Source organism: Microplitis demolitor, chromosome 2 (genome assembly GCF_026212275.2).
Source record: "Microplitis demolitor isolate Queensland-Clemson2020A chromosome 2, iyMicDemo2.1a, whole genome shotgun sequence".
In the NCBI taxonomy this organism is placed as follows: Eukaryota; Metazoa; Arthropoda; class Insecta; order Hymenoptera; family Braconidae; genus Microplitis; species Microplitis demolitor.
Genome location: NC_068546.1, coordinates 1,318,310 through 1,340,799, shown reverse-complemented (window position 1 = coordinate 1,340,799; position 22,490 = coordinate 1,318,310). Strand labels below are relative to the sequence as shown.

The following is a 22,490-nucleotide window of genomic DNA, read 5'->3' as shown; positions in this document are numbered from 1 at the left end:
TAAAAATATGATACTGAAGTTATCAGACGTCTGATAATTTTTAGATTTTTTAAAAATCGACAAATCACAAAAAAAAATTGCACTTATAGCTTTTTAAATTTTCTACATGTGCATTTTTTTAATTTTGTTTTTTTTTTTTTGTAATCGACTTGCTGAAAATAAAAATAAAAAAATTGCTGATTGTTAACTTCAAGATCATAGCAGACAAAAATTTTTGAATTTTTTTTTCACTAAATAAATTACTAAAAATAAAAAAATGCACATGTAGAAAATTAAAAAAACTACGCGTGCAATTTTTTCAAATATTTTTTTTTTTATAATTTGTCGTTTTAAATAAATTTAAGAAATTATTAGACGGGCTAACTTCAATATCATGTAAAATTACCCAACTTACCAAAAGATTTAAACCGCCAGATTTAAAAAAACATTTAAAAATTCAAATACCCCATAAAGAATTTCACCTCTGACACCATAAAAATTATTTATTTTTAATTAGTAAATTGTAGGAGTCAAAGTTACCAAATAAACAGAATTTAAATTTTCCGCCAAAAGCGCGCGAGTCCCCCCACTTGAATAGGGCTTAAAAAGTCTTCCAGAAGATGGGGCTCGAGTAGTTGGTATTAAGTTGAACTTCAGTTAGCCATCTTAATAAAAATACATGAGCTTTGTTGATTTGTGAAATGTGACGCCTGTGTACCTCGGTAGTAGTTTACGGTGCGTCGAAGTTATTAATCTGTGATCAGTGTTAACCATAAATACAGATTAAATAAGTGGTGATTTATAAAGTTTGAATTATTTTAAGTGTCAGTAATATTTGTTCTGGATTACATATGACAATTAAAAAGGTAAATTATAATCCTATTGTTTTTTATGCGTGGCTCATGTAAAAAGATATTAACCAGTAAGAGGGAGAGAGAGAGTGAGAGAGAAAATAATTTTGTGTGAGTAAGTGAGAGACAGTTAAATAAGAGAGAAATAGAGATAAAAAAAAACGATTGCGATGCTACGGGAGCGCGCGATGGTGAAGCGGTGCGCAACTCCACGACTAGACATTAAAGTCCATTCCCGTATTTTTAAACTGTCTAATTATCAACAGCCATTTAAGCTAAGCCGCACTCCGTACCCAACATCTATTAATTAATAATCATTAATAATAAATAATTACAATACTAATTATTATTATTATCATTATTATTATCACTTAATATTTGTTATTAAATATACTGTAATTTAAATGAAATAATTTTATTGCGGCCATCTTGTCAATCTCAAGGTCTTCCCGAAGGTTCTCATGCCCTAAGTCCGCAATTAAGTCGCAAAATTGGCGCCGAAAATTTTACGTACAAATGTGACAGCCGTAAGTGGCTGGATATTCAAAAAAATTTTTTTTTTATTTTTTTAAATTTGTGTCATGTTTTTTATTTTTTTAAATTAAATGAAAAAAATTTTTGGTAAGTTTAATTATTTTTTTTTTATTTTTTCTTAATTTCGTTTATTTTTTTCATGGTAAAAAATAAAATAAATGTTTTAATATGGGGATAAAAGAACGGCAGCGCTCGTGCGTGGCCAGGAGGCAGCTGGTTGTTTCATTTTGGACAGGCTTTTAATATGTATTAGTAATTATGTATGTATGGATATATGTATATATGTAATACATATATGAGTACAGTGGTTGATAAGTGAGTGGACAAACAAGCGAGAAGGATTTATGTAATGGAGAGTAAGTTAATAAAGAGGGCGCGTTTTAAGGCGCGAGTACACCCGGCTTTATTATTTTATTAAACGCAACTCTGTACTTACACTCACTCAAACTTACACTGATACTGATACTGATGGTTAGACATGATCACATTGCCGTAAGTAAGTGTCCAGAGACCGATAATTTAACCAGCCATTGGCTTAAACCAAAAAAACAAAAGTCCGGTAAATTTGAATTGAAAATTTTAACGACACGTTTTTTTGTTACAAAAAAAGTAACTATTCTTAAAATATTAATCAGTATTGTACAGAATCTGGTTAGAATGATGCAATATACTACCGGAAGAAATTTGAATTGTGCGGGAAATTTGAATTTAAATTTTTAACACATTTTTTAGTTACGAAAAATAGTTGCTGTTTTGAAAATAATCAGTATTGTACAGAACAGATTAAGTATCTAGTTAGAACGATGCATCATACTACCGAAAGTAGTGCGGGAAATTTGAATTAAAATTTTTAACGATGTTTTTTAGTTACGAAAAACAGTAACTGTTTGTTAAATATTTTAGCTGCGGGTAAATGTTTTAAGGAGACAAGTTTTAATATGGGGATTCCCTTTGTTTGCTGAAGAGGCTTTGCATCCTAGGTCAAGGCTCTTCACGTGCCCGTATGATTTTATCTTGTACCCAACTCCCATGTTAGTCTTTTCATACTTAAATTGCTTTATGTATTCTATTCTCTTTTTATAAATATCTTTCATTCACTTCATGCTCCATCTATTTAAACATAAATATTATTTTATAATCCACCACCAGATGTTTCTTTTAGTTATTTATTTTCATTATCGAAAATATTTAAGTGGCCCTTTTAAATACTAAACTTTTTTGTCATTAAATTTGTTTGCTCAGCATTTAAATTTAAAACCCATAATTTTACTTTTATATTTGAGTAGAAATATTTACCATTAAAAATTACTTAGGATATAGATCAACGAAAGCTGCTAATGACCGTGCGGTTTTTTTTTCATGAGCAATTAAGTGTATTATTAATGAGTAAAATATCTGTCATGTGGACGTAAAGTTTAGGAAAGTCACTAAAATATTCTGGTTTGCGTTTTGAGTAAATAAGTGAATATTATATGGAAACTTTATTAATGACATCATTGTAAAAGTTGAAAAATACATAAAGTAAAATAACCCGTTACTAAAAATGATGACTTTGTATAGTTAATTTGTAAGACTAAAGCGTCACACCGCATTCCGCTCAACTTACTGTAGTCTGTCTATTTATAAACGTTGACTAATGATGTCTGATCTCGGAATATTCTTTTATTTTATTCTATTTTGACGGAAAATACCCTGACTAAGACCCAAGACCCAGGATCCAACATCAAACAGACGAACAACTTTAGTCTGTTTAGAAAATATATTTTATTCTAATACATGACAATAATTTTCAATTAATTTAATTATCTAGGAAACAATTTGTTTGTTATTTTTTTTCAAGACTTTTTTGGAGTAAGAAAAAAATTCTTACATCAAGAAATTCTTTTTTTTTTGTACGGTTGGATGAGCCTGCGAGACCTAGGTCAAGTTTTACGACTTCATTGTTTAATCTTGTATCTAATTCCAATTGTTTTTTTATTCGTTAGATTAATAAATATTAATTAGTTAATTAATAGAGTTCGTTAATTAGAAGGATAATAGTTTATTAATTGAAACGAATTTTATTAATGAAACTATTATGTAATTGACATAAATTTAAATCAGGAGAAAGTTTATGCTTGAGGGTAAATCGACAAGTCCATTACTGATTTATCAATTATAAGATTGATAATTATTTTTAAATTAATAGACGATTCATTATTTCAATTAATTCTTAATTAATGATTTTAATCATTCTAGACTATTTATTTTTATTTTAAAATTTCATTCAAAAATTTCTGTTCGGATTTAAATGATGAATTTTTCCTTAATTCAAAAATTCAAAAAATTTGAATTTGAAATTTGGCGCCTTGTAAAAAAAAATAAAAATATAAATTTCCAATAAAAAAACGAATTATGTAAAGAAAAAATATCATAAGAGTACGTAATAATTTAAAATGTCAATTGTTAAATTAAATATAAACGTAACAGAGTAATGATTAAATAAAATAATGTATTGTACAATAATAACAAACGGGTAAATGTCAAACATGTTGAGTTTTAAAGCCACATAGTACTTTTACCTCTCTCTTATCTCAATAGCTTTTCTCATAAAATATTAAATAAACTTTCTAGTTTATTAAACATTTAAAATAAAATGATTTACTAACAGCAATATTAATTTTTGTTTCAGCAAACCTCAGTAAATAAACAAGTAAGAAGCAGGTGTCATTCAATTATCGGGACATAATGTGAATGCCCGTGTGATGCGCTCTCGTAATATCGGGAGGATAAATAAAAACAATTTAGTAATAAGTTTTATTTGTTTATTAATAATAAGTGTTTTAAATATTAGTAATAGAAGAAGGAAAAATTTATTTCCATTATAATAATTAAATAATGGGTGAAACGGAGTCGGATGACACTTGGTCGGCATGGTTTCTTGATGCAATACGTAAAATACGTAGTCAAAAACAGCGACCAAGTGTTGAAAGAATTTGTCACGCAATAAGACAACATCACAATTACCATGAGGAAGAAATCGGAGAGCATTTGGAAAAAGCCGTGAAACGCGGAGTCGTACTCAAGATATTTAACAAAGGCCAGTCCTCGTACAAAGATCCCGGGGGATTGCAATCAAAGCCGCTGAAGGTATCAAAGACCACGGACCTTAGTAAAGTACTGGGCAAAGCCGTCCGCGAATTAGGAGAAAGAGACGGCTCGACTCTAAAGAGCATCGAGAAGTACGTGAGACAGAGTCACACCGTCGAAGAAGAGGCCGATGGTGATCTGAGGACTTCCTTGAGATTATCGGCAAAGCGAGCGGTCGATCGCGGTCTCGTTATCCAGGATGGCAGGCTATTCAGGCAACCGGACCGACCTCCAGTTAAAAAGATCGAGAAGCTCGACGAACCCTCAAAGGTTAATTCATTTATTTATTTACTTATAATAAGGGATATTTTATTTAGCAAGCGGTAGGCAAGCGGTAGGTTTACAGAACCGCAATCACTACCGAGCCTTTTATTGATCCTACGGGTTTTTTATTTTTCTGCCTCTACGAGTTTTGTAGCGGAGACTAGTCGACAGGCGTTACATTTAACAAAACCCTTGTAAGCAACTCCAGGTTGTTGTTGAATGACGTTATAGAGGGCGATGTATAAATCGTTTGTCAGTTTATGGGCTGGGAATAAATAAAATAATAAAACAACGAAAAGGGTGACGGTAAGAATTATGCCCTTAGGAAAAATTACCCGGTGTAGTGAGCATTTAGGGTCAATAATGCTGACCCGGATAGACGGATAGCAGCTGAAAGAGCGCACGCCTGAAACAGACTGCGCAGTCAATGTTGTGTCCCACCGCGACATATATTATATATATAAAATATATATCTCTCGGCACGCGTGATAATGTCGTTTCACGATTGGCGACTGCGGAGAAAATGTTTAGGTGTAATGGCCGAGTTTACTTGTCGACACAAAACACTCCCGTATCTCCATCGCTGCAAACTGCGCCGACTCATTGCAGATCTTTTTTTAATCACTCAAATTTCCCGCGTTTTTATTTGACTTTTATTTAAAACTCATTCACGCCTTCTGTCTTTGGCAAGGGAACCGGCTCGTCATATTTGTCTTGAGTTATGCAACAGCTAAATTATTTATTTCCGGCAACGATCTTCATTAACTTTCTATTTTTGGCAACCGTTTAACTCGAGAATTTCTTTTTTTACTAATAAGTTTTAGTAAACTATAAATCTGTCTTATTAATGGATATTTATGTATTTTTTGTCGCTTAAATAATTATACGGGGATAATTGGGCCAAGTACGTTTGCTCGAGCGTCTCTTTTGTGCGTGTCCAGTGACCTCGAACGATCGGTGAACGCGGGTATATCGTGGGACGACGACGACGAGGACGTAGACGGTAAACCAGGCAAACAGCAATACGTATAGCAAACGAGCAGGGGAAATCGAGAGGAATATGCGAGGTTGCCATGTATATTTGTTAACCGCGTCACTCCACTCCATATCCACGCATTCATACATTCATCCGTCCAACATATTCTGTATATTATTGATAATAAATAGGGCCAGGATTTTTGCTTTAATTCAAAAATAATAATTTATAATTAATGCTGATAAATTTTTTATGTTACGGCGTAAATATTGATCGTATAAAAAAATTTTTCGAATAAAAGTTGTAGGAAATTTGATTTTCTAAAAAAAATGTCTCTTATGATTTTTTATAGGACTAATAAGAAAGCCGTAATTTCAAAATTAAGTTTCATAATTACCAAAAATTTGAATCGTTCATAATGAATTTTAATTTTGGAATTACGGTGAAAATATTGGTCTTATCAAAAAGTGTGTCAAATAAAAGTTATAGGAAATTTAATTTTCTACAAAAAATGTCTCTTATAATTTTGTCTTAGGACTAATAAGAAAGCCGTAATTTCAAAATTAAGATTTATAATTACCAAAAATTTGAATCGTTCATTATGAATCTTAATTTTAGAATTACAGTGAAAATATTGGTCGTATAAAAAAATTATAAGAGACATTTTTTTTAGAAAATAAAATTTCCTACAACTTTTGTTCGAAAAATTTTTTTATAGCACCAATATTTTCATCGTAATTTCAAAATTACGATCGATAATGAACGATTCAAATTTTTTGCACTAAGAAATTTATATTTTTGTAAAGTTTTAGTTTAAGTTTAACTTGAGGCTTCCTATCCTCGACTTGTTATTCTGTCGTATCGCGCAACAGGTCGTTGGTCTGCGCGTGCTTTCATTCGATCACGTGGCCACGACTACTCAGTTAAGATGATGATGATGATTATTATGATACTGAAGATTTTTACCTCTTCACAGATCATTGGCTCATTTACTTGATACATCATCTTTATCTTTTCATTCAATTTAACTCCGACCTCTCGCTGTCAATTTAAATTATTTAATAAAATTTAATAATAACAATGATAATAATTACTTAAACTAATATGATATATGATACAGACTTTTGTACTATTAGTATTATAAATATGGTAATTGATTAAAATATTAAATTTTATTTGAGAATTGTCATCACCACATATGGATCTTGATTGCGTGTAATTACGCAAGCATAATTTACACGTTATCGTTATCAAGTCGTTTTGCAAATTATTCATTAAATACAATCCGATAAATATATCACTGTCATACTTTTTTTTAATTATTATTTAATATTTAAATTTTTAATTATGTATTTGTTGGTATAATTTTAATTCTTTTTTTTTTTTAATTGCAAAAGTCTAATGTTTACTCAACATTTAAAGTCAATTTTTTATTGGATATTTTTCTAGATCAATTTATAATTACGAAATATTGATCAATTAAATTAATTAAATACTTGAACAAAAAAAAACCACCTGACAACTACACCTGCAATTTTTTATTAATTTTCAAGAATAGTTGTCATTATTTTTAATCAAATTTATTTTATATGAATATTAATTTGTTTACATATTTTTTGAAATCAAAGTAAAATCTTTAATTAAAATTGAGCTAACGTTTAATTAAAAAATTTAAAAAATAATCTTATAATTTTTTTGAATTACGAATTTATTTTATTTTGAATTCAAGTAATTTTAAAATTTCCCGCACTAAAAAATTCAGTTGCAATAAATAATTATTTTATTCCATTAATTACCATGTTATCTAATTTACTATCAATAAAGAAAAAAAAATGTATATGCAGGCTGTATGAATGCAGGATAAATTAATAAGATGCACCCTATATTTTTTTAAAAATAAAAAAGCCGGTAGGAGATGAGGTAGAGTGATAGGGCCCTTGTGCTGCCGGTAAAATGAATAATTACCCCAACCTATAGCTCTTAAGAGCGTTATGCTCCTTGGTCACTTATTTCTTGAAGCATAACCGAATAATTAATTGAAAAGATTTTTTTAAAAATGAATACTAATAATTAATGATTTTTTTGAACAGCATCCAGCAGCTCTGCCGATTTGCCGGGAGTGTTTGGGGACAACGGCCGCGGGGAACAACAACAACACGAATGCTAAGAAAAATCAGCCGGACAGACTCAGTAAATGTGTAGTGTGTGGTGCTGCGTTGCATTACTCATGTGCACCAGCTGAAATAGCGATTTTGGTTGATCGAGGAACCACGTGGTGTTGCGATGACTGTGCTTCTGTTTGTGCCGGTTGTGAATTAGAACGGGACTCGCAGAACTATTTGATTAAATGTGCAAACTGTCCCAAGTGTTATCATCCGACGTGCCTTGACCCGGCACTGGATAAAAAAAGTAAAGCGCCCTGGAGGTGTCGGCACTGTCAGACGCTACACCATCGGACTGATGATCATACACCTAAACGTAGTAGTAAAAATAATAATAATAATAACAATAATAATAATCAGCAGCAGCAATCACCGCAGCATCAAACGCCTCAGCTAATAGAACGTCAACAAGCATCGCCGCAGCTCAAACTCCAAGATCTTCAGGGGTCTCAGGATGAGAGCTCGCCGATTAGTGCGAGGAAGAGACTCAACAAAATTCGCGAGAACCGCAAGTGAGTGATGGCTAAAATTATCAAGATTTTATTTTTTATTTTCAGGAATTGACATCAGAAAAAAAAATCTTTGTCTTGGTGTCATTTAGTTTTTTACTAGAAATTTAAACTTTAAAATTTTAGTTATTTTTTTTTTTTTAATAGTTTAGTTTTTTTTCTCTTAGATCAGCGGCGTCGAGAAAGAAGAGCCCAGCAACTCCTGGACGTAAATCTGGTATTGTCGTCGAAGGAGTTGATAGTGGAGGAGTTGGAAATGGAAAGGAGTTTATTGTTAAAGAAGGAAGAGGAATTGTTGGAGCTGGAAGTTGCGGAGCGGTGTCACAGGTGGACAGCAGCTCGGACGGTAATGCGGGTGTTGTCTCCCTTCGTCAACCCTTTACCCAAAATCCTTTATCCCAACCGCAGTTACCATCGATACCACAATCACCTTCACACATCCAATCACCCTCAATCGCGGGCCAGGGTAGGCTGCTCGAGGAGAAGAGCGATAGGATATCTAAAGAGAAACAAAAGTTCTTTAGGTCGAGTGCGTTCAATGCGGATCACAGCAAATTGAAACGGGCAACTGGAGGTACTGGAGCTGGAGCTAATGGATCTAGTGCGACTGCTACTGGAACTGGGGCTGCTAGCACTGGTACCTCTGATAAATCTAGGTCAGCTACATCAGCATCAGTTGCAGTGACAGCAACAGCAACAACGACAGTATCAAGTCCCAAGTCAATCAAATCAAACGATCAGCGAAAAACAAATGACTCTCCGCGTAAAATAAATGAAACGCGGTCGAATAAAAATCCAATTAAAAAAATAATTACGCATGCAAATAATAAAAATAGTAGACAAATTACCAACAATAAGACCGTTGTCATAGACAACAAAAATACAAGGAGTAAAAATTCACCGGCAATCAGCAAAAGTACGCGGAAAAATAACGAGGGTGCGCGTAAAGTTAACAGACGACTGCCGGTGGTGTCTAGCAGCGAGTCCAGTGAAACTTCCAGCAGCGAAGAAAGCACAACTAGTAGCTCAGATGACGAGGACGCTGAAAGTTCGACTGACTCTAGTGACTCGACGTCTTCGGAAGAAAGTCTTCCTGTTAAAAAGTCATCGACAGCGAAAAAACCCACGGGTTTCAGTTGTGAGACCAGCGAGAGTCCCTGGGGATTCGCTGCTGCCGCGGCGAAGCTGAATGTCGACGCGCCTTTGTTCAGCAGCATCAATAATACTTTTGGCGCGAGTCTGCCCAAGTTGGATTTGGGCGAGAAACCGACATTTGGTCTCCATATCCAGCCGGCAGCGAGTCCGGTCGGAGGTAAAAAGAAATCTAGTGGTAATTCAAATGTCATTACGCCTACGACTGGGAACTCAATGGCTCTGGAGAAGGTGCGACCTGGTGTTGGACAATTGAAAGGACTTTATGATGGTCTCAGTCATTTTTTCCTTGCGCCGGGTAATAGTCGTGTCAGGACAGGTGATAAAGCTCCTAATTATGCACCAGATCGTAGAAAAAGATCTCATGCAGCAGTCGAAGATTCTGATAAAGATAAAGATAAAGAGAAGGAGAAGGAAAAAGAGAAAGAGAAGGAGAAGGAAAAGGATAAAATAAAACAGGCTAAAGTTGAAAGACGACGAAAGTCCAAAGAGGAACGTAACAAAGACGAGTCAATAAAAGAATTAAATGAAATAACGGATTCGAAAAGTGATAAAGACACTAAAATGACGCCGTCGAATCTCGTTAAAACGGCGGTAAATTCGAAGCGGCATGAACAAAGCCGACGACGAACAATGAATGCCGTTAAATGCGCGGACTCGTCAGCCATGTCGAAAGAGACGAGGAAAAAAGACTGCCACCCTGAGCTCAACTCCAATTCTCACTCATCATCATCATCATCGTTATCATCATCGTCATCCTCATCATTATTACAGCAGCATCAACAGCAACAGCAGGCCGATGAGTCAAAGTCAAATCCTGGCCACTCGAAATCCTCCCAACCACGAGCCTGTACTAGCGCCAACACCACCAACACCACCACGACACCCCGCGCGACACCCTGCTCCACCAGGAAGGGTAAGAGTCTACCCCCGCCCGCTCACAACAAACAATGTCTCAGACTTCCTCAACCTAATACTTCTCTAAGACGCATTCAGATCCACTAAATCTCCCCCAGGAGTCACAAATTTACTCCATCATCAGAGCAAACATTTTTTTTTTATTTAAATTTAAATCCCTTGCTAGCAAAGGGCCTCGATGATTAAATTTGTGAAGTACCTGGACAAATTTACCGCTCCTTGTTCCCACCTAATTTACAATCCTGTCACTTTAATAAATTAAATTCACCACGTGGATGTGTTGGCGGTGTGGTGTGCGGTATCTTGGTACTATTTAGTACGTGTGCGTGTGCCTGCATCCTAATTACCCTGGCAACCGAATCACCTCAAAATTTTTGTGGTTATGCACTAAAAATTCATTTTTTATTTTTAAAAATTTGCATGTGCTTAGATAATTTTTTATTTTTAATTAGATTGCATGAGTAATTAGTGGCAAAAAAAAATTAAATGTTAAGAAGGTTTATTTAATGAGCTTACAATAAAAATTATAATAAATTGAGCGATTGAATTTAATTGTCAATTAAATAATTCGCCAACACAGTCCTTAGATCTCCCCGATGTCCTGCTTTGCTTTTTTATTAGCTAAAAAATAGTTACCCAGCTTAACAATAGTTAACTTTAAGTAGATAATTTTTAAATAAATTTTTAATTAAAGTTTATTTATTTTTCTTTACAGAGGAAGCGGTGATGATGCAAAACCTTCCGTCAGGAGTAACGCAAAAGGACCTTGAGTTATTCAAGGAAGCGCGAGAGCAAGCGAATCGTTTGACGGCTACGGAAAATGAGTCCGAGCAGTCGACGAGTCCTGGTGGAACTGGACCAGGTGTAGGGACTCGTAATCCAGCGGCGATTGTCTTCGGACGTTATGAAGTCGAGACCTGGTACTCGAGTCCGTTTCCTCAGGAGTATGCGCGGCTACCAAAATTATTTTTCTGTGAGTTTTGTCTCAAGTACACCAAGAGTCGGGCGGTCCTGGATCGGCACATGGATAAATGTCAGTGGAGGCATCCGCCTGCTACGGAAATTTATCGCTGCAATGATCTTTCAGTTTTTGAGGTAATTTTAATAATTATTATTTTTATTATTATTATTATTAATAATGAACTAATTAATTTTTTTTTTTTAGATTGATGGCAACGTCAACAAAATTTACTGTCAGAATCTTTGTCTGCTAGCAAAATTATTTCTCGATCACAAAACTCTTTACTATGACGTTGAGCCGTTTCTCTTTTACGCAGTAACTAAAAATGACAAATTCGGATGTCATTTAGTCGGATATTTTTCAAAAGAAAAACATTGTCCGGCTCAACGGTACAACGTCTCCTGTATAATGACACTGCCGCAGTATCAACGTCAGGGCTTCGGTAGATTTCTCATCGAGTTCAGTTACCTGCTGTCAAAAGTCGAAGGTATCCCGGGGACACCAGAAAAACCTCTGTCTGATCTAGGCCGAGTGTCTTATCACTCGTTCTGGAAGAGTGTCGTCCTGGAGCATCTTGACGCGCATCGCGATGCCAAGGAAATAAAACTCGGTGACATTACGAAAGAAACCGGAGTATCTGCTCACGATATCGCGACGGCGTTGCAGCTTCTGGGGTTCGTGAGGACGCTGGACAAGGCAGTAAATGATGTGTCCAAGGGTAAAATCGCCGTGGTGGTGGACTGGAGTAAAGTCGACACGCATATGGCGAAAGTTAAGAAAAGTTCGCGGATTTCACTGGATCCTGATTGCTTGCGATGGATCCCGTTGCTGACTCAGATTCCTAATCCCTATCAAAGCCCCGAGGAGTTGAGCGAAGTCAGTCCGGAAGCTTCCCCAGAAATTTCTCCGAAGCCTGTCACTGCGATGGTAGAGAAGATCCAGAAGGTAAAGATTAAAAAACGACCAAGGGGTCGCCGTATTGGAGTCAGAAGGTCGGGTATCAAAGCACGCAGTCCTCTGAAGTCTCCGAAGGTTAAGGAAATTGATAAAGAGGACAAGGATACAGAGAAGGAAAAGGAAAAGGATGACAAGGAAAAGGAGAAGGATAAAGACAGTGGTAATATTGCGGATATTGAAGACGAAGAGAATCCAGCGGCAGTAGCGGAAGTAATAAAAACACCTAGAAACTCACGCAATAGTATTATGAACAAGAGTATTCCGATAACAAATACACCCAAGATGTCAACTCCGGTATCAATAAGCCGTCGAAGGATACGAACTCCTAAAACAGTAGTGGACATTCCGTTGAGCACAATCCCGTCGAGGAAACGGAAACATTCCGAAAAGACTGAGGATGAGGACAAGGATAAAGAGAAAGAAAAAGAAAAGGAGAAGGAGAAGGAAAAGGATAAAGATAAAAAACCTGTTGAGGGTACGGTAAGTGCGAGAAAACGTGCGCGCGAGGCTAAAGAAAAAATTGTCAAGGAGAAGGAGAAAGAAAAGGAAAAGGAGAAAGAGAAAGAGAAAGAAAAGGAAGAGAAGGAGAAGGAAAAGGAAAAAGAGAAAGAGAAAGCTAAAGTAGAAGAGGCTGATAAGAGGAGTTTAGTAAAATCAATGGAGAGGGCGACGAAGCAGAGCAAATTGGATGATATTTTGATGAAGGTCACGAGTCGGCAGACTAAAAGTTTGCTGGCGAAAGAGAAGAAGGAAAAGAAACTTGAAGAAAAGGAAAAGGAGAAAGAGAAAGAGAAGGAAAAGGAGAAAGAGAAGGTGGTGGAGTGTAATGGCAAGGATGAGGGCAAGATTACTGAAAGGAACTTGTTGACTGGAAGAAGACGCGGCAAGATGACGTACAAGATTGCGGAGCTGGCCAAAGCCAAGAAGGAACGACTATCGAGTCCCGTACGAGCGGCATCGCGAAGCACAACTCCTAAGTTTGATAAGAAGCAGTTGACTATTCCGCAGATGATCGCGCCGGTGAAGATAAATGAGGTTGAGGTGAAGGAATTGGAAATGGAGTTGGAGATGGAGAAGAAGGAACTGGAGATGGAGATAGAGAAGAAAGAAACCGAAGTGAAGACTAAAGTTCCGGAAAGTGAAGTTCCGACTGCTAGTCCGGGAGAGTATGAGGGTGGGGATGAGGACGAAGGAGAGGAGGAAGAAGAGGAAGAAGATTTACGGCCTAAATCGATTCCTAGGACGGTGAAAATTATTGAGCAGCTGGAGCCGGTGTTTAGTGAACGAGCTGATACGCCTGTACCTGATGAGACTAGTGAGGAGAAAGTTGTTGTTGTTAATAATAAAGAGGGAGAGAAGGAAGTTGATGATAAAGTTGAGAGTGTCAAAATTAATGAAGCTGATGAACCTAAGGACCAACCAGTTCAGGTTCAAATTCAGGGTGCGCAGGAAGATGAGAGCAAAGTCGCTCCGGAAGTTGACAAAGTTGTGGAAAAAGTAGTCGAGCCAGAGGTTGAAGAGCCTGAGCCGAAGATGGAAGCAGAAGATTTCAAACAAGTTGAAGAAAATAAAAAGGAAGAAGAAGAAGAACTGCCACAGCCGGAGCCAGAGCAGGAACAGCAGCAGCAGCAGCTGGAACCATTGAAAGAAATAAAAGAACTCGAGCAGTCTTGCTCGCCAGTTTCCGTTGCGTCCAAAGAATCCCCAGCTCTGTCTCATCCTGTCGCTGAGGAAATCCCGCAGATGATTGAAGAAAAACCGATCATGAATATCGAGCACCGGGAAATAATCCACGTGCCGCAGACAGTTCCCGAGGAGAAGCAGCACTCGCCAGAAAGCGGAAAGACGACTCCACACCTGGAGAACCCAGGGTCTGTTAAACGCACGCCGCCATCTCAGCCAGACTTGCCTTCAATGGGAGTCTACACTCCCGACTCCACGACAAATTCAGTTCACTCGCTACATTACGGGCAGTGCGACCTGGACGTCAGTCAACTGGGTCTCGAATCCCCCACATCAATAGCCAGTGATTTGGCCTCACAACACAGCGTCGAAAGACCACCGAGTGCTCTGCCAATGACAACCGTATCAGCGCCGACTCTCAATTCAAATCCCATTCAAATTCCCCCGCCCTCCTCGGTCTCAATGTCTCAAGTGCACTACGACTGTTCGATATCCCAGCACTCGCCTCACATGTCAATCCACCACTCCATGCATCAATCACTTCAGCAACCGAGGACTCCATCGAGTATCCTGACACAGAGTCCTCAGCCTCTGCCGCAGTCGCACACTCCCCAGCCCCACCAGTCTCACACCCCTCAGTCCCACACACCTCAGCCCCACACTCCCCAATCTATTCCCCAATCGCATACTCCCCAGCCAATGCAATCTCACACACCCCAACCTATGCCTCAGTCTCACACTCCTCAGCCCATGCCTCAGTCGCACACACCCCAGCCTCTAGTCCAAACTCATCCCCAAAATATTCCCACCCACAGTCCCCAGCCGATGCAGCTGATGGTTCAGTCGCAGTCGAGTCTCAACATCCAGCAGCACTCGCCTCATCATCACCACCACCAGCAGCAACAGCAGCAGCAGCAGTCTCAGCCTCAACCTCAGTCTCAGTCTCAATCTCAGTCCCAGTCGCAGTCGCAGTCTCACAGCAGCAGCAAGCGCGCCAACGGTTCTCAGACTCACAGATCAAGATCTAATCAGCAAAGTAGATCTCATCGTGCAACTCCACCAGCCTCTCAGAGTCAGCACCTCAGCCATACAGTGACCCACGGGAGCTCTATACCGCCTCAGTATCAACAGACAACCATGTCCATACCTCATCACACCCACTCTCACTCTCATTCCCACAACATGGCCGTGATATCCCAGAGTAATTACATGGCAGTCGCGTCTCAAACCTTCCCATCGCAGAATACTTACGTACTCCAACATCGCGGTGGTAGATCCGGTGCACCGACACCCTGCACCACAGCCACCAACTTCTACATTCAAACGAGCGCGATGCCGCCTCACTCTCACACGCCCTCGCCATCGCTAACCGGCTCCACGAATCACCAGACCCCCAACTCATGCAGCCTCGCTAAGTTGCAGCAGCTCACCAACGGCCTGGACATGATTCCACCCACGCCTCCACCCTCGATGAATCTCACACCCCCACCACCCATTCCCCACACCATGACCCCGCCACAGAACTCGCGGCAACTCCCCACTCCTCCGCAAGTTCCTCTGGGGTACCCCAAAAATTACTACAACGTAAACTCTGCAGCACCTGGTCCCCCAAGCAGATCGACCTCCAGGTCCTCAGCCAACGCCAACATGGCGTCGCTCTCCCAGGCCTACCCATCGGAGAGTCTCTACAGGCAGACTCTTGACCCGACCAGCTCTTGTCCTCAGATGCAAACCACCGCGACCCGGGTCAGTCCCAACGTCGCGCTCAACACAAATCTCATGGCAGCCCAGTACGGCTACCGCGTGACTCAGCCAACCAGTGGCTACATAAACCAGGCGGCCCAAATCGGGGGATTCATGAACCAAGCAGGACAACTTGGTCCCGTTGGTGTCGTAAACGTACCAGCTCCTTACTCCCAGGATCCTCATCAGCAGAATCCAGTCTACACGACCTACCACGGATACATCAACAGCGGGCTCATGCAGCCACTCAACGGAACAATGAGGCCGCGATAATTTTAATCTACGACTGTCAGCAATAATCGCTTCATTTTTTTACTCTTATTTATCTCAACTTGTTGTGTAAAATATTTATAAATATTTATGTAGTCAAAGATTTTGTTCGCGGTTGGAAAATTTATTCAGGTTGAGGTTTTTTTTATTTTAAATCAACAAGTTATTAGTAATCCACCGCACGGCGTTGTACTTTATTATGTAAATTATCACTATCGCTAATTGTTAGTTAATTAATTAATTAATCAGTTAATTAATTATTGAAGATAAATTTATTTAAAAGTAATTTATCTTTAATTTTATTTTTAAGTTTTGCTTTTTTTTATGCTTACGACTCAAATAGATGCACATTATTATTTAAATTTAAATTTAAACAAAGTGATTGTTATTGCACTTAGAAATAAAAAAAGATTTTTACTTACACTAGTGTATGAAATAATTTAATTATAATTTATAAATTAATAATATAGTTTGAGTTAAAAAAGTAAAATTATAATTAACATGTACCTTGTCGCGAAAATGTCTATTCAGCAAAATGTCGTGATTTATCATTTTTTTTTAGTTATTAATTTTTTATTTAATTTATTGATAAGAGAATGAGTAAAAAAAAAATTGTATAAAATTGCGTGGTGAGTAAATTTAAAAAAATTATTTAAATAACTCTGATTTGAAAATGAGTGCGACTGTTTGCCGAATAGCACACGAATTAGTCCCATTTGATAGTTTTGTAGAAATATTTTATTATTATTATTTTATTTTATTTTATTTTTGTTTTTCGTTTGTTCTAAATAAAATGCGGACGTGAAAAAAGGATTTAGAGTGGATGGTTATTGATTTAGGTATTTAAGTAATTATTATAATTATAAATGATAAATAAATAATATTATAAATGCGATAACTTTAGTTGCAAAGTGACTACTGAGAAAGTCTTTAAAAATAGTGTATAAATATTTATTGTACATAGATATAAAAAATAAAAAAATAAATACTAATATCCATTTTTACTTTTTTTATTTTTAAATATTTTATGATTTTTAATTATCAAGATTTTATTACAAAAGTCGAAATTTGAATTTATAAAATTTTTTTGACGTTTAATTAAAAATTGAACATTTTTTTTTTTAATTTTTAAATATTTGAATATTCTATGACTGCAATATAAAAATTTTGTTGTCTGAATTTAAAATACGGAGTAATTTTTAAAAATATTTCATGACTTGTTTGTAAATTTAAATAATTTGTCTTTAAATTTAAACGTTTATTCTGGATCACGTTCATCTTCATCACGTTTTTTCTTTTTCTTAACAACTTTACGTTTCTTAGCAGAATTAGCGAGATTGACATACTTCTGACGTTGATCCGGAGTCATTTTAGCCCACTGTCTACCCGCAGCACGTGCGATAACAGTGACATGTTCATTAGGTTTCTTGCTTCTCATCCTCAGAAAAAATATCAAAAACGGATTCGACGGTCCAGATGAACTTTTCGGTTTAGTTATTTTTTTTTTCGAACGTCGAGGCTCTGGTGTTTTCGCTGGGGTTCCATCTGCGCTACACAATAAATTAAATAAATAAATAGTAAAAATAATAACAATAATAAATTATTTAATCACCTTTTGGTGTATCCTCTGTGTTCTCGTGCTTCCGACTTTTTGGGCGTTGATTTCTCATTGCCCATTCTACTATTCTCTTACGTTTTTTATCAGACATCTACCGCATCACTTTTTAATTTATTGATAAAAATTATATGTCAAATAAATAAATATATAACAGTAATTTTATAAATTATGGTGATTTATTTATTTAAAAAAAAAATAATAAATAAATCTGTCAGTCACAAAATTTTTATCGCCTCGTTTGTTTAAAAAAAAATTCATTTGTTTCTAATTAAAAAAAAAAAAAAAACAAAGTCGCTGATACTCTAATTTATATTATAGTTACCTTATAAAAAAAATCCAGCTTAGATTCCTATAAAAATTCCCATATAGCATTTACAGATATAAATTCTTAGAATCCAAGAATCCATAGTTTCCCATTTGAATTTACTATATAGGAATCTAGGTGCCTGTAGTTCCCCATATAGATTTCCTGTATGGGAATTCAGGTATTCATAAATTCCTATTTAGATTTTCTACATGGGAATCCAGACACCCACAGTTTTCTATGGGGAATCCATGGATTGGAATACAAATATATAGAGTTTCCCATATGAATTTCCTATTCAGAACTTCAAGTACCCACAGTTTTCTATGGAGAATTCATGTATGGGAATCAAGGTATCCATAGTTTCCTATATAAATCCATAAATTTCTACATGGATTCCCATACAATCCCAGATTTTTTCGACAAAGCAATTTAACTGTCATTCAAAACACATTACAGGAATGGAAACTAAATTCTTATCAAACTTTCTATAAACTCCAATCAATAAATTATTTAACAAATAAATAAATAATTAAACAATTTTATTTAAAGCTCATCAAAACCAGACCACTTTCCCTTCTTCTTTTTACTCTTATTTTTATTACCACACCAGCAAGCTTCAGACTGAGCATCAATGAAACTCTTGCACCCTAAAGCCGTGGTCCCGGTGTACAACATCTTGGCAGCTGCCTTGCACGTGTTGACGATCGTCACTCCAGTACTTTGATAACTGTCACAATATTTATACAGACATCTTTTGAATTCAAGATCGCACTTTTCTTTATCAGAATTGCAAGTGTCGTAGCAGATATCATGTTGGTCGCAGCACTTTGTCATTTCTGACAGCGGCAAATATTCTTGATTTATCTTTAAATTTTAAATAAATTAACTCATTAATTAATTACAAATAATTAAATTACGTAATTGCGATAATTAAATTTTTTACCTCAATTCCTAATGACCCGCAGCCATTACTTTGAGGAACATGATTTCTGTCAGGTTTTGCTGTCACACCTACAATTAAATTAATTATTTTTACTCTAATTAATTTTAATTACTGACAATTATGTCAATAAATGAATTAATTATTTTATTAATGATTAGAGTTTTGTAAAAAAAAAAAAATTTTAGGTTATGAGTAAAAATTAAATTTTCTGAGTGAAAAAAAATTTGAATTTACCATTAGGACAAGAGAAAATACAATTTTCTTCAACAGCAGCATCAAAAACTTCATGAATGTCTTTTATTTTACGCGCAACAGTAATTGCACTTTGAAAAAAATCACCAAAAATAGTCTCTGCGCTCAAAACGGCATCGCGCAAATTTCCTAGAAGTCCAGCTCCGTATCCTGACCAAGCGTACGCGAGAAAAGTTAATAAATAAACAAATACTTTTCTATAACGCATTAAATCCATCGTAGGTAATAATTATATCAGGTATTTATAAATATGACCTTATGTAAAATTCTTGTACATTTGAAATTTAAACTGCGCTTTAAAAATTTAAATTACAGGTCCGGTGTTTGGTTGCGAGTCTGGTTTTGATGCTAATTTTTTTGTCATCACTGACTGCGATGATATATTATTGATATTTAATAAATATATGAGTAAGGTGAGTGCATTTAAAATTTAAAACTAATCCTCAGTGTACACGTGGACGTTTGAATATTTGAATTTATTTATAGACTGGTCATGAGAATTTTGCGTTCCCACTTGATTGGTAAAGACAGAAATGAAAAACTTGGGTGAGAAATTCAAAAATCGAATTTGCGATGATGAAAAACATGATAAATTTTTATGGAATTCGTATTTGTAATTACAAGCAGCAGAATCAGGAAAATACGAAGGAAAAGATGTCAGATTTAAATTTAAATGTCAACTGGCCGCTGATCTGATACATGAATCAGCACAAGTAGGATTTGCGTTTAAAAATTTCCATACACTTATGAAAAATCAATAATAATTAATTTTATTGTCATTACACAGGATCAGTGGGTTTAATTAATTAAAAGTAATCAATAAAAACTTAATTAATTGAGTTTTTTAAAATTTATTGTTATAACATAATTTTTTAATTTTCTTTTTTGGTGACACCATTCCAGTCCATTTACTTTTTAATTCCTCCACATTTGGTTTGTGACTGCGATTGCTTTTTCTATTTATTTTAAATTGTAAAAAAGAAATTAGTTATTACTTCGTATTAATTAACAAAAAAAAAGTTTACGCCTAAAATAATATAAGTTCTAATTACATTAATATTTTTCTTTGATTCATCAACTTTGATATGGACACCAACTTCTGATGGACTTAATTTTCCTTCTGCAGTATATTTAGTCCCTTCTGGGTCTATGTAAGTCGACCCCAAATTTGAATTAAATGAACCCATTAACTAAAAATTTATATAAAATAACAGTTTAACACATAATTATTTAAAAATACGACTTAAAATTTTTTAAATTCGCTTCCACTTGAAATTACGTCAGCGGAATCATTAGATGAATTTAGAAGCAAATGATGTTTGCATCTGATACAATCAGAATCATTTGATATAATAGTCTAAATAAATGTTCAATAGTAATTATAATTTGTCTGAAAAAATTATTGCAATTTTACCCAAAAATTTGCATAGGGCAAGTCGCACATTATTAGATTTAAAGGAAAAAATTTCCGCGTCTCAGGGTGTAAGAACAGAAGGGTGTGCTATTAATCGCGCGCCCCTGCGTTTTTCCCCAGTTTAAGCAGAGTACTCAGCTCCAGGTCTCACCCTGGACTGACTTGTCTAATTTTATACAATAGTGAAAATTGTCACCACTGCATCTCAGGTTACCCTAGTGAACGTCACTGAGACCCGTGTCTCACAATCTCTTATCGGTCTACACTCCGGAGTGATGAATTTTATTTCTCAACAAAGCAACGAAATTTCATACATTTAAAATAATTTAATAACTTCCCGAAATAATTAATAAAAATATAACAAGAACATCACAATCATTATTATTTCATTATCATAAAATTAAACTGAGCCCTTACGTTACAATAAATTTGAACAATTTTGTTAACTCGATGTACAGTATAACTTTTAAACTGAGCTATTTAAAATAAATTTTAATCAATTTATACTCAATTTAAATTGTCTTTTAGTAATTAAATGTATCGTTACTCAATATCTTATTTTACAATACGTGATGATGAATAAATTAGTCGACGGTTTTGTATTTTTTAATCACGTTTTATCATTTTGAAATGTCCTATCGCGTGTAAACAATTCTAGTCTTTCTCTAGATAATTAACACCTTGAATTAAGCAAAAGGATTTATTAATTTTAAGTAAAAAATTTAAATTATAATCATAAAATAATTTATTAATTAATTCTCAAAAGAACTGTGCAAAAAAAATTAATTGAAAATAAAAAATTACATGATTAATAAATATTTTTTAAATTCATAATTAAGTGATTAATTAACATAAATACAATTAATCAAATCTTTTAGCTAATTCTCCATTTTCAAATGCTTTCTTAACATCAGTGCCACCGCCAATGAACTCTCCTTTGACAAAAACTCTGGGTACGCTTCTAGCTCCAGTTATTTCTCCCAAAATGTCCTGGTAGTCTTCCCCGTCGTCTTTTTCGTCCAGTTCAATTGCCTTGTAGGTTTTGTTCATTTTATCAAAGACCTTGAATTTCCAAACAAATAAATAAATCAATCAATTAATTAGATAATTTAAATAATTAGTAATTTTAAATTTACCTCCTTGGCCATTTTACAATAAGGACAGTAAGTTTTTGAAAAAATTACCACAGTATCCGATTTTATCAAATTTTCTACTGTTTCTCTGTCGATTGTCATGATTTTTCTTCTTGTACTGGAAACTAAACCCATTTTCTAAAGACATTTTTTTTAAAAATACTAAATACAAATAATTATTACTAATTATTTAATTTTTTAATTAAATAAGTAAATATTTTAAACAATAAACTGACGGATTGAAAAAAATTGACGGCTAAATAAACAAATGAATTTAAATTTTCAAAAATTCTAAATTCAAATTTAAAATTCTTATTAATTAGTAGAATATAAAATATAACATTAATTGTTAATAATTTATAATTATGGTTTTAATTTAAAAATACATACAGGAGAGAAAATACACAAGTTGATGAAACCTGGGCTTGGGTGTTGAATCACTTGAAATTAAACGATGAAAATATATATATTAGTTTTTTATCAATAAAATACGTGACTAAATGAATATATATGTGGATATATATTTAATGATGAACTATTTAGTCACAGGGATTAGAAATGTTGGTCTACCAATCAGCTTTCTCGGAACATTTTGGTGAGTTTTCAATACTCTACAGTAGAGATCTGTATAGGTAATTGCAAGTATACAAACCGTGTGATAGATAAGTAGACAATGGTAATATTTTTATACATTCAATTTAAAAGCTGACTTATAGCGAGAGCATTTCCGAATGC

The 22,490-nt window shown here is 35.1% G+C and overlaps 4 protein-coding genes across 9 annotated transcripts; 1 reads left to right on the top strand and 3 right to left on the bottom strand.

Annotated features, from left to right (window-relative positions):
• The first annotated feature begins 651 nt into the window (after window positions 1-651).
• Window positions 652-17,045, top strand: LOC103580351 (histone acetyltransferase KAT6A). Of its 2 annotated transcripts, none has more exons than XM_014445196.2 (6): window positions 652-845; window positions 4,036-4,763; window positions 7,824-8,407; window positions 8,572-10,472; window positions 11,190-11,569; window positions 11,640-17,045. In XM_014445196.2, the coding sequence occupies exons 2-6, from the start codon at window positions 4,242-4,244 to the stop codon at window positions 16,089-16,091; spliced, it is 7,839 nt and encodes a 2,612-aa protein (XP_014300682.1). In that variant the 5' UTR covers window positions 652-845; window positions 4,036-4,241; the 3' UTR covers window positions 16,092-17,045. The 2 variants fall into 2 exon arrangements, with proteins under 2 accessions (XP_014300682.1, XP_014300684.1); XM_014445198.2 differs by having other exon boundaries at window positions 654-845; window positions 8,572-8,750; window positions 11,640-17,043.
• A 145-nt stretch (window positions 17,046-17,190) lies between these two features.
• Window positions 17,191-18,453, bottom strand: LOC103580352 (uncharacterized). Of its 3 annotated transcripts, none has more exons than XM_008562073.3 (3): window positions 18,029-18,453; window positions 17,701-17,808; window positions 17,191-17,638 (listed from the first exon to the last, which is right to left on the bottom strand). In XM_008562073.3, the coding sequence occupies exons 2-3, from the start codon at window positions 17,763-17,765 to the stop codon at window positions 17,347-17,349; spliced, it is 357 nt and encodes a 118-aa protein (XP_008560295.1). In that variant the 5' UTR covers window positions 17,766-17,808; window positions 18,029-18,453; the 3' UTR covers window positions 17,191-17,346. The 3 variants fall into 3 exon arrangements, with proteins under 3 accessions (XP_008560295.1, XP_008560294.1, XP_053599235.1); XM_008562072.3 differs by having other exon boundaries at window positions 17,192-17,633; XM_053743260.1 differs by lacking the exon at window positions 18,029-18,453 and having other exon boundaries at window positions 17,192-17,633; window positions 17,701-17,964.
• Window positions 18,454-18,535: 82 nt separating this feature from the next.
• On the bottom strand, window positions 18,536-19,683 carry LOC103580353 (group XIIA secretory phospholipase A2). Its single transcript, XM_008562074.3, has 3 exons — window positions 19,191-19,683; window positions 18,957-19,024; window positions 18,536-18,877 (listed from the first exon to the last, which is right to left on the bottom strand). The coding sequence occupies exons 1-3, from the start codon at window positions 19,423-19,425 to the stop codon at window positions 18,557-18,559; spliced, it is 624 nt and encodes a 207-aa protein (XP_008560296.1). The 5' UTR covers window positions 19,426-19,683; the 3' UTR covers window positions 18,536-18,556.
• Window positions 19,684-20,260: 577 nt separating this feature from the next.
• LOC103580356 (uncharacterized) lies at window positions 20,261-22,318 on the bottom strand. Of its 3 annotated transcripts, none has more exons than XM_008562075.3 (4): window positions 22,146-22,318; window positions 21,759-21,893; window positions 21,040-21,684; window positions 20,261-20,398 (listed from the first exon to the last, which is right to left on the bottom strand). In XM_008562075.3, the coding sequence occupies exons 2-3, from the start codon at window positions 21,888-21,890 to the stop codon at window positions 21,484-21,486; spliced, it is 333 nt and encodes a 110-aa protein (XP_008560297.1). In that variant the 5' UTR covers window positions 21,891-21,893; window positions 22,146-22,318; the 3' UTR covers window positions 20,261-20,398; window positions 21,040-21,483. The 3 variants fall into 3 exon arrangements, with proteins under 3 accessions (XP_008560297.1, XP_008560299.1, XP_008560298.1); XM_008562077.3 differs by having other exon boundaries at window positions 21,759-21,873; XM_008562076.3 differs by having other exon boundaries at window positions 21,759-21,880; window positions 22,146-22,314.
• Between the last annotated feature and the right edge of the window lie 172 nt (window positions 22,319-22,490).